The sequence below is a fragment of the Bombina bombina genome, chromosome 10 (assembly GCF_027579735.1).
Source record: "Bombina bombina isolate aBomBom1 chromosome 10, aBomBom1.pri, whole genome shotgun sequence".
In the NCBI taxonomy this organism is placed as follows: domain Eukaryota; kingdom Metazoa; phylum Chordata; class Amphibia; order Anura; family Bombinatoridae; genus Bombina; species Bombina bombina.
In genome coordinates, this window is record NC_069508.1 from 155,975,703 (window position 1) to 155,990,782 (window position 15,080).

Sequence of the window (15,080 nt, forward strand, 5' to 3'; positions counted from 1 at the left end):
CCAGCAAAGCTGGTCACATGATCCCTCCTAGGCTCCGCCTACCCCAGTCATTCTCTTTGCCGTTGTACAGGCAACATCTCCACGGAGATGGCTTAGAGTTTTTTAGTGTTTAACTGTAGTTTTTCATTATTCAATCAAGAGTTTGTTATTTTCAAATAGTGCTGGTACGTACTATTTACTCAGAAACAGAAAAGAGATGAAGAATTCTGTTTGTATGAGGAAAATGATTTTAGCAACCGTAACTAAAATCCATGGCTGTTCCACACAGGACTGTTGAGAGCATTAACTTCAGTTGGGGGAACAGTTTGCAGTCCTTTGCTGCTTGAGGTATGACACATTCTAACAAGACGATGTAATGCTGGAAGCTGTCATTTTCCCTATGGGATCCGGTAAGCCATGTTTATTACGATTGTAAATAAGGGCTTCACAAGGGCTTATTTAGACTGTAGACATTTTTTGGGCTAAATCGATTGATATTAACACTTATTTAGCCTTGAGGAATCATTTATTCCTGGTATTTTGATATAATTATATCGGCAGGCACTGTTTTAGACACCTTATTCTTTAGGGGCTTTCCCAAAGCATAGGCAGAGTCTCATTTTCGCGCCGGTGTTGCGCACTTGTTTTTGAGAGGCATGACATGCAGTCGCATGTGAGAGGAGCTCTGATACTGATAAAAGACTTCTGAAGGCATCATTTGGTATCGTATTCCCCTTGGGTTTGGTTGGGTCTCAGCAAAGCAGATACCAGGGACTGTAAAGGGGTTAAAGCTTAAAACGGCTCCGGTTCCGTTATTTTAAGGGTTAAAGCTTCCAAAATTGGTGTGCAATATTTTCAAGGCTTTAAGACACTGTGGTGAAAGTTTGGTGAATTTTGAACAATTCCTTCATGTTTTTTCGCAATTGCAGTAATAAAGTGTGTTCAGTTTAAAATTTAAAGTGACAGTAACGGTTTTATTTCAAAACGTTTTTTGTACTTTCTTATCAAGTTTATGCCTGTTTAACATGTCTGAACTACCAGATAGACTGTGTTCTGAATGTGGGGAAGCCAGAATTCCTATTCATTTAAATAAATGTGATTTATGTGATAATGACAATGATGCCCAAGATGATTCCTCAAGTGAGGGGAGTAAGCATGGTACTGCATCATTCCCTCCTTCGTCTACACGAGTCTTGCCCACTCAGGAGGCCCCTAGTACATCTAGCGCGCCAATACTCCTTACTATGCAACAATTAACGGCTGTAATGGATAATTCTGTCAAAAACATTTTAGCCAAAATGAACCCTTGTCAGCGTAAGCGTGGATGCTCTGTTTTAGTTACTGAAGAGCATGACGACGCTGATATTAATATCTCTGAAGGGCCCCTAACCCAATTTGAGGGAGCCAGGGAGGTTTTGTCTGAGGGAGAAATTACTGATTTAGGGAACATTTCTCAGCAGGCTGAATCTGATGTGATTACTTTTAAATTTAAATTGGAACATCTCCGCATTTTGCTTAAGGAGGTATTATCCACTCTGGATGATTGTGAAAATTTGGTCATCCCAGAGAAACTATGTAAAATGGACAAGTTCCTAGAGGTGCCGGGGCTCCCAGAAGCTTTTCCTATACCCAAGCGGGTGGCGGACATTGTTAATAAAGAATGGGAAAGGCCCGGTATTCCTTTCGTCCCTCCCCCCATATTTAAAAAATTGTTTCCTATGGTCGACCCCAGAAAGGACTTATGGCAGTCAGTCCCCAAGGTCGAGGGAGCGGTTTCTACTTTAAACAAACGCACCACTATTCCCATAGAGGATAGTTGTGCTTTCAAAGATCCTATGGATAAAAAATTAGAAGGTTTGCTTAAAAAGATGTTTGTTCAGCAGGGTTACCTTCTACAACCCATTTCATGCATTGTCCCTGTCACTACAGCCGCATATTTCTGGTTTGATGAGCTGATTAAGGTGCTCGATAGTGACTCTCCTCCTTATGAGGAGATTATGGACAGAGTCAATGCTCTCAAATTGGCTAATTCTTTCACTCTAGACGCCTCTTTGCAATTGGCTAAGTTAGCGGCTAAGAATTCTGGGTTTGCTATTGTGGCGCGCAGAGCGCTTTGGTTGAAATCTTGGTCGGCTGATGCGTCTTCCAAGAACAAGCTACTAAACATTCCTTTCAAGGGGAAAACGCTGTTTGGTCCTGACTTGAAAGAGATTATCTCTGATATCACTGGGGGTAAGGGCCATGCCCTTCCTCAGGATCGGCCTTTCAAGGCAAAAAATAGACCTAATTTTCGCCCCTTTCGTAAAAACGGACCAGCCCAAGGTGCTACGTCCTCTAAGCAAGAGGGTAATACTTCTCAGGCCAAGCCAGCTTGGAGACCAATGCAAGGCTGGAACAAGGGAAAGCAGGCAAAGAAACCTGCCACTGCTACCAAGACAGCATGAAATATCGGCCCCCGATCCGGGACCGGATCTGGTGGGGGGCAGACTCTCTCTCTTCGCTCAGGCTTGGGCAAGAGATGTTCTGGATCCTTGGGCGCTAGAAATAGTCTCCCAGGGTTATCTTCTGGAATTCAAGGGACTTCCCCCAAGGGGAAGGTTCCACAGGTCTCAGTTGTCTTCAGACCACATAAAAAGACAGGCGTTCTTACATTGTGTAGAAGACCTGTTAAAAATGGGAGTGATTCATCCTGTTCCATTGAGAGAACAAGGGATGGGGTTCTACTCCAATCTGTTCATAGTTCCCAAAAAAGAGGGAACATTCAGACCAATCCTAGATCTCAAGATCTTAAACAAATTTCTCAAGGTCCCATCTTTCAAGATGGAAACCATTCGAACTATCCTTCCTTCCATCCAGGAAGGTCAATTCATGACCACGGTGGATTTAAAGGATGCGTATCTACATATTCCTATCCACAAGGAACATCATCGGTTCCTAAGGTTTGCATTCCTGGACAAACATTACCAGTTCGTGGCGCTTCCTTTCGGATTAGCCACTGCTCCAAGGATTTTCACAAAGGTACTAGGGTCCCTTCTAGCTGTGCTAAGACCAAGGGGCATTGCAGTAGTACCTTACCTGGACGACATTCTGATTCAAGCGTCGTCCCTCCCTCGAGCAAAGGCTCACACGGACATCGTCCTGGCCTTTCTCAGATCGCACGGCTGGAAAGTGAACGTGGAAAAGAGTTCTCTATCCCCGTCAACAAGGGTTCCCTTCTTGGGAACAATTATAGACTCCTCAGAAATGAGGATTTTTCTAACAGAGGCCAGAAAGACAAAGCTTCTGGACTCTTGTCGAATACTTCATTCCGTTCCTCTTCCTTCCGTAGCTCAGTGCATGGAAGTGATCGGGTTGATGGTAGCGGCAATGGACATAGTTCCTTTTGCGCGCATTCATCTAAGACCATTACAACTGTGCATGCTCAGTCAGTGGAATGGGGACTATACAGACTTGTCTCCAAAGATACAAGTAAATCAGAGGACCAGAGACTCACTCCGTTGGTGGCTGTCCCTGGACAACCTGTCACGAGGGATGACATTCCACAGACCAGAGTGGGTCATTGTCACGACCGACGCCAGTCTGATGGGCTGGGGCGCGGTCTGGGGATCCCTGAAAGCTCAGGGTCTTTGGTCTCGGGAAGAATCTCTTCTACCGATAAATATTCTGGAACTGAGAGCGATATTCAATGCTCTCAAGGCTTGGCCTCAGCTAGCGAGGACCAAGTTCATACGGTTTCAATCAGACAACATGACGACTGTTGCGTACATCAACCATCAGGGGGGAACAAGGAGTTCCCTAGCGATGGAAGAAGTGACCAAGATTATTCTATGGGCGGAGTCTCACTCCTGCCACCTGTCTGCTATCCACATCCCGGGAGTGGAAAATTGGGAAGCGGATTTTCTGAGTCGTCAGACATTGCATCCGGGGGAGTGGGAACTCCATCCGGAAATCTTTGCCCAAGTCACTCAACTTTGGGGCATTCCAGACATGGATCTGATGGCCTCTCGTCAGAACTTCAAAGTTCCTTGCTACGGGTCCAGATCCAGGGATCCCAAGGCGGCTCTAGTGGATGCACTAGTAGCACCTTGGACCTTCAATCTAGCTTATGTGTTCCCGCCGTTTCCTCTCATCCCCAGGCTGGTAGCCAGGATCAATCAGGAGAGGGCGTCGGTGATCTTGATAGCTCCTGCGTGGCCACGCAGGACTTGGTATGCAGATCTGGTGAATATGTCATCGGCTCTCCACCTTGGAAGCTACCTTTGAGACGAGACCTTCTTGTTCAGGGTCCGTTCGAACATCCGAATCTGGTTTCACTCCAGCTGACTGCTTGGAGATTGAACGCTTGATTTTATCGAAGCGAGGTTTCTCAGATTCTGTTATCGATACTCTTGTTCAGGCCAGAAAGCCTGTAACTAGAAAGATTACCACAAAATTTGGAAGAAATATATCTGTTGGTGTGAATCTAAAGGATTCCCTTGGGACAAGGTTAAGATTCCTAGGATTCTATCCTTCCTTCAAGAAGGATTGGAAAAAGGATTATCGGCAAGTTCCCTGAAGGGACAGATTTCTGCCTTGTCGGTGTTACTTCACAAAAAACTGGCAGCTGTGCCAGATGTTCAAGCCTTTGTTCAGGCTCTGGTTAGAATCAAGCCTGTTTACAAACCTTTGACTCCTCCTTGGAGTCTCAATCTAGTTCTTTCAGTTCTTCAGGGGGTTCCGTTTGAACCCTTACATTCCGTTGATATTAAGTTATTATCTTGGAAAGTTTTGTTTTTAGTTGCAATTTCTTCTGCTAGAAGAGTTTCAGAATTATCTGCTCTGCAGTGTTCTCCTCCTTATCTGGTGTTCCATGCAGATAAGGTGGTTTTACGTACTAAACCTGGTTTTCTTCCAAAAGTTGTTTCTAACAAAAACATTAACCAGGAGATTATCGTACCTTCTCTGTGTCCGAAACCAGTTTCAAAGAAGGAACGCTTGTTGCACAATTTGGATGTTGTTCGCGCTCTAAAATTCTATTTAGATGCTACAAAGGATTTTAGACAAACATCTTCCCTGTTTGTTGTTTATTCAGGTAAAAGGAGAGGTCAAAAAGCAACTTCTACCTCTCTCTCTTTTTGGATTAAAAGCATCATCAGATTGGCTTACGAGACTGCCGGACGGCAGCCTCCCGAAAGAATCACGGCTCATTCCACTAGGGCTGTGGCTTCCACATGGGCCTTCAAGAACGAGGCTTCTGTTGATCAGATATGTAGGGCAGCGACTTGGTCTTCACTGCACACTTTTACCAAATTTTACAAGTTTGATACTTTTGCTTCTTCTGAGGCTATTTTTGGGAGAAAGGTTTTGCAAGCCGTGGTGCCTTCCATTTAGGTGACCTGATTTGCTCCCTCCCTTCATCCGTGTCCTAAAGCTTTGGTATTGGTTCCCACAAGTAAGGATGACGCCGTGGACCGGACACACCTATTTTGGAGAAAACAGAATTTATGTTTACCTTATAAATTTCTTTCTCCAACGGTGTGTCCGGTCCACGGCCCGCCCTGGTTTTTTAATCAGGTCTGATAATTTATTTTCTTTAACTACAGTCACCACCGGTACCATATGGTTTCTCCTATGCTATTATTCCTCCTTAACGTCGGTCGAATGACTGGGGTAGGCGGAGCCTAGGAGGGATCATGTGACCAGCTTTGCTGGGCTCTTTGCCATTTCCTGTTGGGGAGGAGAATATCCCACAAGTAAGGATGACGCCGTGGACCGGACACACCGTTGGAGAAAGAAATTTATCAGGTAAACATAAATTCTGTTTTTTTATGAGGTGCTGGGTATAGAGTACATACCTTGTGGCATAGCTTTTATTTGACAGTGAGCGCCTAGGAGTGATTCAGTGGATTTTTTCTACTGGTTCATTTATCTTCTGTCTTTATATATATATATATATATATATATATATATATATATATATATATATATTATATATATATATATATATATATATATATATATATATATATATATATATATATATATATATATATATACACACACATTTATACATTTATTGTGTGCGCAGACCTTTTGTAATGTGGTGCTTAATTGCTTTTATATATAAACATTTATTGTGTGCGCAGACCTTTTTGTAATGTGGCGCTTTATTGTTGACTAGTCCTAAAGCCCGTTCACACGGGCTGTGTGGTTTATTTTTATTTTTATATTCTCTCTCTCTCTGTGCCCTATCTCTCTCTCTCCCCTCTTTCTCCCCCCTGTCTCTCTCACTCTCTCCCCCCTGTCTCTCTCACTCTATCCCCCCTGTCTCTCTCACTCTCACTCCCCTTTCTCACTCTCACTCCCCTGTCTCTCTCTCACTCCCCTGCCTCTCTCTCCTCCCCCCTGTCTCTCTCTCTCTCCCCTGTCTGTCTCTCTCTCTCCCCTCTCTCTCTCTCCCCCCCTGTCTCTCTCTCTCCCCCCCTGTCTATCTCTCTCCCCCCTGTCTCTCTCACCCTCTCCCTGTCTCCCTCTCCCCTGTCTCTCTCACCATCTCCCCTGTCTCCCTCTCCCCTGTCTCTCTCACCCTCTCCCCTGTCTCCCTCTCCCCTGTCTCTCTCTCCCTCTCCCCTGTCTCCCTCTCCCCTGTCTCCCTCTCCCTCTCCCCTGTCTCCCTCTCCCCCTGTCTCCCTCTCCCCTGTCTCCCTCTCCCCTGTCTCCCTCTCCTCTGTCTCCCTCTCCCCTGTCTCTCTCTCCCTCTCCCCTGTCTCTCTCTCCCTTGTCTCCCTCTCCCCTGTCTCCCTCTCCCCTGTCTCCCTCTCCCCTCTCTCCCTCTCCCCCTGTCTCCCTCTCCCCCTGTCTCCCTCTCCCCTCTCTCCCCTCTTCCCCTCTCTCCCTCTCCCCTCTCTCCCTCTCCCCTCTCTCCCTCTCCCCTGTCTCCCTCTCCCCTGTCTCCCTCTCCCCTGTCTCCCTCTCCCCTGTCTCCCTCTCCCCTGTCTCCCTCTCCACTGTCTCCCTCTCTCCCTGTCTCCCTCTCTCCCTGTCTCCCTCTCTCCCTCTCCCCTGTCTCCCTCTCCCCTGTCTCCCTCTCCCCTGTCTCCCTCTCCCCCCTCTCCCCTCTCTCCCTCTCCCCCTCTCTCCCTCTCCCCTCTCTCCCTCTCTCACTCTCCCCTGTCTCCCTCTCCCCTGTCTCCCTCTCCCCTGTCTCCCTCTCCCCTGTCTCTCTCACCCTCTCCCCCTGTCTCCCTCTCCCCTGTCTCTCTCACCCTCTCCCCTGTCTCCCTCTCCCCTGTCTCTCTCTCCCTCTCCCCTGTCTCCCTCTCCCCTGTCTCCCTCTCTCCCTCTCCCCTGTCTCTGATCAGCTGCTTTCAACGGCTATTTGCTAAGTGGGTTGTCAACGGCTAGTGCGAGGGTGTGATAGGCGGCTAGGCTAGTTGCGTGCGCGTGGGTTCGCGTGCGCATTGTGTGATAGGCTAGTAGGCTAAGTGGGTTGTCAACGGCTAGTGCGAGGGTGTGATAGGCGGCTAGGGTTCGCGTGCGCGTGCGCGTGCTCAAATCAGTTTTGTGAGTGTGCGTGCGCAGCAAGGGGGGTCAAAGTGCTAACAAACATGCTAAGTGGGTGGGAGAGTGCGCGCGTGCGAAGTATCAACAGCTGGCCAAGGGTGCGCGTGCGATCAGCGGCAAGAGTTTGTCTGAACTGCGCATGATGGCTTCAGACAAACTCTTGTCTTTTATAATATAGGATTATATATAAACATGTATTGTGCTTGCATACCTTTTTGTAATGTGGTGCTTAATTGCTGATATATACTAAGCATTTAAAAAATGCTTGATATCCCTTTAATACTGATATTTAATGGCTAAGCTACTGACCTTCCTCCCTGTGTACTGCACTTTTGCTGTACATTAGATATATGTGAGCGCTGCTTTCTAATGTTTTGACTTGAACGTAGAAATCATTTTGTTCGGTTTATTAACCAGGTGTGCTATGTAGCAAACAATTGCACATATGTAGAAGTGGGACGGGTTTTAAGATAAACAGTGATCTAATGCTGCTCATACATTTGATAATAAGGACATTAACTGATATGAATGATTATTTTAGACAAAAAGTAAAAAATATAGAAGTGTTTCTTTTTTGTTTTCCTGATGGACTTTCTTGAAAACTAAAATGTTGTTAATTGTTGTCTCCTGCAGCTGTCGTACTAGTAATCGCAAGAGCCTGATTGTAGCTTCCAGTACTTCTCCAACGTTGCCGCGGCCGCATTCCCCTCTCCATGGACATACAGGTGAGCAGGAAGCTCTGGTGCACTTTCTGAAAGCACATGGTTAATTGCTAATATTGCTGCTCAATCGTCTGAAGCTAATTCCTTCTGCCTTAGAGTAACATCTAGTAAAAATGATCCTGTCAGAAATATTATACTATTAACACCTCGTTCATGAGTGGTCAGGTAGTAGTTTATACCTTACATGTAATATATTTATTTTATCCGACAGTTGTGGTTTCTTTTCAGCTGCTTTTTGTGGTAGATGCTAATTTGTGAATGGATTTGGCAGGAATTGGACAAATGTGTTTTAAAGATCATTAAATTGAGTATTTTAGAAGTTATTCATATGTGAGAAGTGTTTTTTTTTTTTTAGAAAATTAAAACAAAATCTGCAAATTAAAAAGAGAAAATTCAAACCTGTACAGAAACTTTATGGGCGACCGCAGAGACCAAATTCCGCCAGGTTATACACACACAACAAACACTGCTAGCAGAGCACTATAAGCACAATTGTATGAAACAGGGGTTTAGTGACATATTTTGACCAAAGTAGGTAACCTCCATAAAGGAGTTCTAGTTCATTACATGTAATGTTATGATTTAAGTTAAGTACTAAACTTAGTTTTAATACTTATTTTTTGTGTGTGACTGGTTTAAGCATAAATAAATGTACTGAAGATACTTTGCGAAGAGAGCTCAATTGTTAACACATTTAACCTGTGTCCAATTGATCAAAACCTCTACATCTCTATGCAATGCCATTATAAAATAGAAAGCACCAAACAAATCGTCAGATGATTAGATTGTGTATGTGTGAGAGCATTTTTCTGCTGATTAAAATGTCCCAGGTCACAAGCCTACAAAAGGCTGTTAGAGTATTATTATTATTATTAATACATATATTTCAACTTTGTTAGTCAAGAAAGGATATAAAAAACAGTTGGACAGACAAGGACAGTGTGTACAATAAGCATCATACAGAAGTCGGATCTTCCAAACGTAAAGTTCAAAGATATAAAGATACTTAAATACAGCCATCAACATTTTTTTTTTTTTTTTTAGTTAAACATGGGAAAACTTCAACTATAAGTAAAAGACATACTTTTTAGCCAAAAAATAACAAGGATCGCATCAACTAATTACAAGGATGGATCACCTTCCCATTTAAGCTTAGTCAGAGCAAAAAAGTAATCTCTACAATCTCCTATGAAGCTCCCCCCCCCCAACACACCACCAGAATGAAACCTCAATAAAAAACTTAAAATCCTCTGACCTTGCCACTAAAATCCCTGAATATATTCCATGTTTTTCAAGGGGTAAATTGTTTCTGTACTTCACGGGATAAAGTAAGTATATAGGGCTCCAACTTAAGAATGAAGCTGTTGGTCCATTTAACAGGGTCCCCCAACATATCTCATTCTCTGATTAATTGTTGTAATATATCTATATTTTTAAAATCAAAGAAGGTAGGTGGCTGTTCAGAGACCCAATGCTTAAGTTAGTTTCATCATTAGTAATTTAGCAGCTATCATCAACTACTTAGAACACTTTCCAAAGCCTTTCAGGAAATTAAACAAAAAAATATCTAACGCCAATTTGATGTCCCCCTACCAGTAATTTGATGTCCCCCTACCAGTAATTTGATGTCCCCCTACCAGTAATTTGATGTCCCCCTACCAGTAATTTGATGTCCCCCTACCAGTAATTTGATGTCCCCCTACCAGTAATTTGATGTCCCCCTACCAGTAATTTCATGTCCCCCTACCAGTAATTTCATGTCCCCCTACCAGTAATTTCATGTCCCCCTACCAGTAATTTCATGTCCCCCTACCAGTAATTGTGCATAACCTTGGTAAATTGATGACACCGCCTCACATGGTGCTCCATGCCTGGTTCAAGTCTTTTACATCTAATGTCGCTCCCTTAACTTGTGAATTTCCCCATTATAGGTGTTTCTAGTATGTCAGTCCACCCTCTAAATAGGTCTTCTAAAAGGGACTTTTCAAAGCATTGTCTACGGGTTTCATATAAGGTTGAAATTGTAATGTAATCCATTTAGAAACAAAGTGGCCCAGCTATAGAGAATCTGTACATTATTAATCTCAGGAGGGTCTTTTGGGGATCTGTTTTAAGTAGTTGCTGAATGTAATGCCTAACCTGCAAGTAGGAAAAATGGTGTGTATTTGTAAGCGAATATATGTTTCTCTTAAGTGTATCCAGTCCACGGATCATCCATTACTTATGGGATATTAACTCCTCCCCAACAGGAAGTGCAAGAGGATTCACCCAGCAGAGCTGCTATATAGCTCCTCCCCTAACTGCCATTACCAGTCATTCTCTTGCACCCAACGAATAGATAGGATGTGTGAGAGGACTGTGGTGATTATACTTAGTTTCATACCTTCAATCAAAAGTTTGTTATTTTATAATAGCACCGGAGTGTGTTATTCCTTCTCTGGTAGAATTTGAAGAAGAATCTACCTGAGTTTTTCTATGATTTTAGCCGGAGTAGTTAAGATCATATTGCTGTTTCTCGGCCATCTGAGGAGAGGTAAACTTCAGATCAGGGGACAGCGGGCAGATTAATCTGCAAAGAGGTATGTAGCAGCTTATTATTTTCTGACAATGGAATTGATGAGAAAATTCTGCCATACCGATATAATGTAAACTCAGCCTTAATGCAGTAGCAGCAACTGGTATCAGGCTGTCATGTATGTATATTTTACACTTCAGTATTCTGGGGAATGGCACTTCACTGGAATTATACTGTATGCATAAAACTTTAGCCTAATTTGCAGGGACTAGCAACAGGCTTTTTAATAACACTCAATTTATTAATGTTAAACGTTTTTTGCTGGCATGTAAAATCGTTTAATTTTCTGAGGTACTGGGTGAAAAAATGTTTTGGGCACTATTTTTTTCCACTTGGCAGTCGTTTTATTTAATTTATGACAGTTTACTGATCTCTCTCACTGTTATGTGTGAGGGGGAGGGACCTTTTTTGGTGCTTTTGCTACGCATCAAAAAATTCAGTCAGAAGTTTATTGTCTTCCCTGCATGATCCGGTTCATCTCTACAGAACTCAGGGGTCTTCAAAACTTGTTTTGAGGGAGGTAATCACTCACAGCAGAGCTGTGAGATTGTAGTTGACTGTGATAAAAAAAAAAAAACGTTTATTTCTGTATTTTTTTTTATTTTTTTTTTCTGCTATCAGGGTTAGTTATCCTTTGCTAATGGGAGCAATCCTTTGCTAAAATTGTGTTTTTTACAAATTTGATGCTATAACTTTTCAGTTTATTAATTTTCAACTGTCATAACTTTTTCTGTGCTTCTTATAGGCACAGTACGTTTTCATATTATAGTAAATTACTTGAAAAGTATTTCCAAGTTGCTAGTTTATTTGCTAGTGTGTTAAACATGTCTGATTCAGAGGAAGATATCTGTGCTATATGTGCTAAAGCCAAAGTGGAGCCCAATAGAAATTTATGTACTAACTGTATTGATGCTACTTTAAATAAAAGTCAATCTGTACAAATTGAACATATTTCACCAAACAACGAGGGGAGAGTTATGCCGACTAACTCGCCTCACGTGTCAGTACCTGCATCTCCCGCTCGGGAGGTGCGTGATATTGTAGCGTCGAGTACATCTGGGCGGCCATTACAAATCACATTACAGGATATGGCTACTGTTATGACTGAAGTTTTGGCTAAATTACCAGAACTAAGAGGTAAGCGTGATCACTCTGGGGTGAGAACAGAGTGCGCTGATAATATTAGGGCCATGTCAGACACTGCGTCACAATTTGCAGAACATGAGGACGGAGAGCTTCATTCTGCGGGTGACGGTTCTGATCCAAACAAACTGGATTTAGATATTTCAAATTTTAAATTTAAGCTGGAAAACCTCCGTGTATTACTAGGGGAGGTGTTAGCGGCTCTGAATGATTGTAACACAGTTGCAATACCATAGAAAATGTGTAGGTTGGATAAATATTTTGCGGTACCGGCGAGTACTGACGTTTTTCCTATACCTAAGAGACTTACTGAAATTGTTACTAAGGAGTGGGATAGACCCGGTGTGCCGTTCTCACCCCCTCCGATATTTAGAAAGATGTTTCCAATAGACGCCACCACACGGGACTTATGGCAAACGGTCCCTAAGGTGGAGGGAGCAGTTTCTACTTTAGCTAAGCGTACCACTATCCCGGTGGAGGATAGCTGTGCCTTTTCAGATCCAATGGATAAAAAATTAGAGGGTTACCTTAAGAAAATGTTTGTTCAACAAGGTTTTATATTGCAACCTCTTGCATGCATTGCGCCTGTCATGGCTGCAGCAGCATTTTGGTTTGAGTCTCTGGAAGAGACACTTGAATCAGCTCCATTAGATGAGATTACACACAAGCTTAAAGCCCTTAAGTTAGCTAACTCATTTATTTCAGATGCCGTAGTACATTTAACTAAACTTACGGCTAAGAATTCCGGATTCGCCATTCAGGCACGCAGAGCACTGTGGCTAAAATCCTGGTCAGCTGACGTTACTTCTAAATCTAAATTGCTTAATATACCTTTCAAAGGGCAGACCTTATTCGGGCCCGGGTTGAAAGAAATTATTGCTGACATTACAGGAGGTAAAGGCCATGCCCTGCCTCAAGACAGAGCCAAACCTAAGGCTAGACAGTCTAATTTTCGTTCCTTTCGTAATTTCAAAGCAGGAGCAGCATCAACTTCCTCTGCACCAAAACAGGAAGGAGCTGTTGCTCGCTACAGACAAGGCTGGAGACCTAACCAGTCCTGGAACAAGGGCAAGCAGGCCAGGAAACCTGCTGCTGCCCCTAAGACAGCATGAATCGAGGGCCCCCGATCCGGGAACGGATCTAGTGGGGGGCAGACTTTCTCTCTTCGCCCAGGCTTGGGCAAGAGATGTCCAGGATCCCTGGGCGTTAGAGATCATATCTCAGGGATACCTTCTAGACTTCAAATTCTCTCCCCCAAGAGGAAGATTTCATCTGTCAAGGTTGTCAACAAACCAAATAAAGAAAGAGGCGTTTCTACGCTGCGTACAAGATCTTTTATTAATGGGAGTGATCCATCTGGTTCCGCGGTCGGAACAAGGACAAGGGTTTTACTCAAATCTGTTTGTGGTTCCCAAAAAAGAGGGAACTTTCAGGCCAATCTTGGATTTAAAGATCCTAAACAAATTCCTAAGAGTTCCATCGTTCAAAATGGAAACTATTCGGACAATTTTACCCATGATCCAAAAGGGTCAGTACATGACCACAGTGGATTTAAAGGATGCTTACCTTCACATACTGATTCACAAAGATCATTACCGGTATCTAAGGTTTGCCTTTCTAGACAGGCATTACCAGTTTGTAGCTCTTCCATTCGGATTGGCTACGGCTCCGAGAATCTTCACAAAGGTTCTGTGTGCTCTTCTGGCGGTACTAAGACCGCGAGGAATTGCGGTAGCTCCGTACCTAGACGACATTCTGATACAAGCTTCAAGCTTTCAAACTGCCAAGTCTCATACAGAGTTAGTACTGGCATTTCTAAGGTCGCATGGATGGAAGGTGAACGAAAAGAAGAGTTCTCTCTTTCCACTCACAAGAGTTCCCTTCTTGGGGACTCTTATAGATTCTGTAGAAATGAAGATTTACCTGACAGAAGACAGGTTAACAAAGCTTCAAAATGCATGCCGTGTCCTTCATTCCATTCAACACCCGTCAGTAGCTCAATGCATGGAGGTGATCGGCTTAATGGTAGCAGCAATGGACATAGTACCCTTTGCACGTCTACATCTCAGACCGCTGCAATTGTGCATGCTAAGTCAGTGGAATGGGGATTACTCAGACTTGTCCCCTACTCTGAATCTGGATCAAGAGACCAGAAATTCTCTTCTATGGTGGCTTTCTCGGCCACATCTGTCCAGGGGGATGCCATTCAGCAGGCCGGACTGGACAATTGTAACAACAGACGCCAGCCTACTAGGTTGGGGCGCTGTCTGGAATTCTCTGAAGGCTCAGGGACAATGGAATCAGGAGGAGAGTCTCCTACCAATAAACATTCTGGAATTGAGAGCAGTTCTCAATGCCCTTCTGGCTTGGCCCCAGTTAACAACTCGGGGGTTCATCAGGTTTCAGTCGGACAACATCACGACTGTAGCTTACATCAACCATCAGGGAGGGACAAGAAGCTCCCTAGCAATGATGGAAGTATCAAAGATAATTCGCTGGGCAGAGTCTCACTCTTGCCACCTGTCAGCAATCCACATCCCGGGAGTGGAGAACTGGGAGGCGGATTTCTTAAGTCGTTAGACTTTTCATCCGGGGGAGTGGGAACTTCATCCGGAGGTCTTTGCCCAAATACTTCGACGTTGGGGCAAACCAGAGATAGATCTCATGGCGTCTCGACAGAACGCCAAGCTTCCTCGTTACGGGTCCAGATCCAGGGATCCGGGAGCGGTTCTGATAGATGCTTTGACAGCACCTTGGACCTTCGGGATGGCTTATGTGTTTCCACCCTTCCCGATGCTTCCTCGATTGATTGCCAGAATCAAACAGGAGAGAGCATCAGTGATTCTAATAACGCCTGCATGGCCACGCAGGACTTGGTATGCAGATCTAGTGGACATGTCATCCTGTCCACCTTGGTCGCTACCTCTGAAACAGGACCTTCTGATCCAGGGTCCCTTCAAACATCAAAATCTAATTTCTCTGAAGCTGACTGCTTGGAAATTGAACGCTTGATTTTATCAAAACGTGGTTTTTCTGAGTCAGTTATTGATACCTTAATACAGGCTAGGAAGCCTGTTACCAGAAAGATTTACCATAAGATATGGCGCAAATACTTATAT

At 43.9% G+C, this 15,080-nt stretch overlaps 1 protein-coding gene across 7 annotated transcripts in view; it reads left to right on the forward strand.

Annotated features, from left to right (window-relative positions):
• LOC128640941 (microtubule-associated serine/threonine-protein kinase 2) overlaps window positions 1–15,080 on the forward strand; it is a 538,333-nt gene that overhangs the window by 286,479 nt on the left and 236,774 nt on the right. For all 7 annotated transcript variants that reach the window (XM_053693406.1, XM_053693407.1, XM_053693409.1 and 4 more), the window contains one exon: window positions 8,155–8,246. In XM_053693406.1, the coding sequence (XP_053549381.1) occupies window positions 8,155–8,246 (92 nt within the window). The remainder of the gene's footprint in view (window positions 1–8,154; window positions 8,247–15,080) is intronic.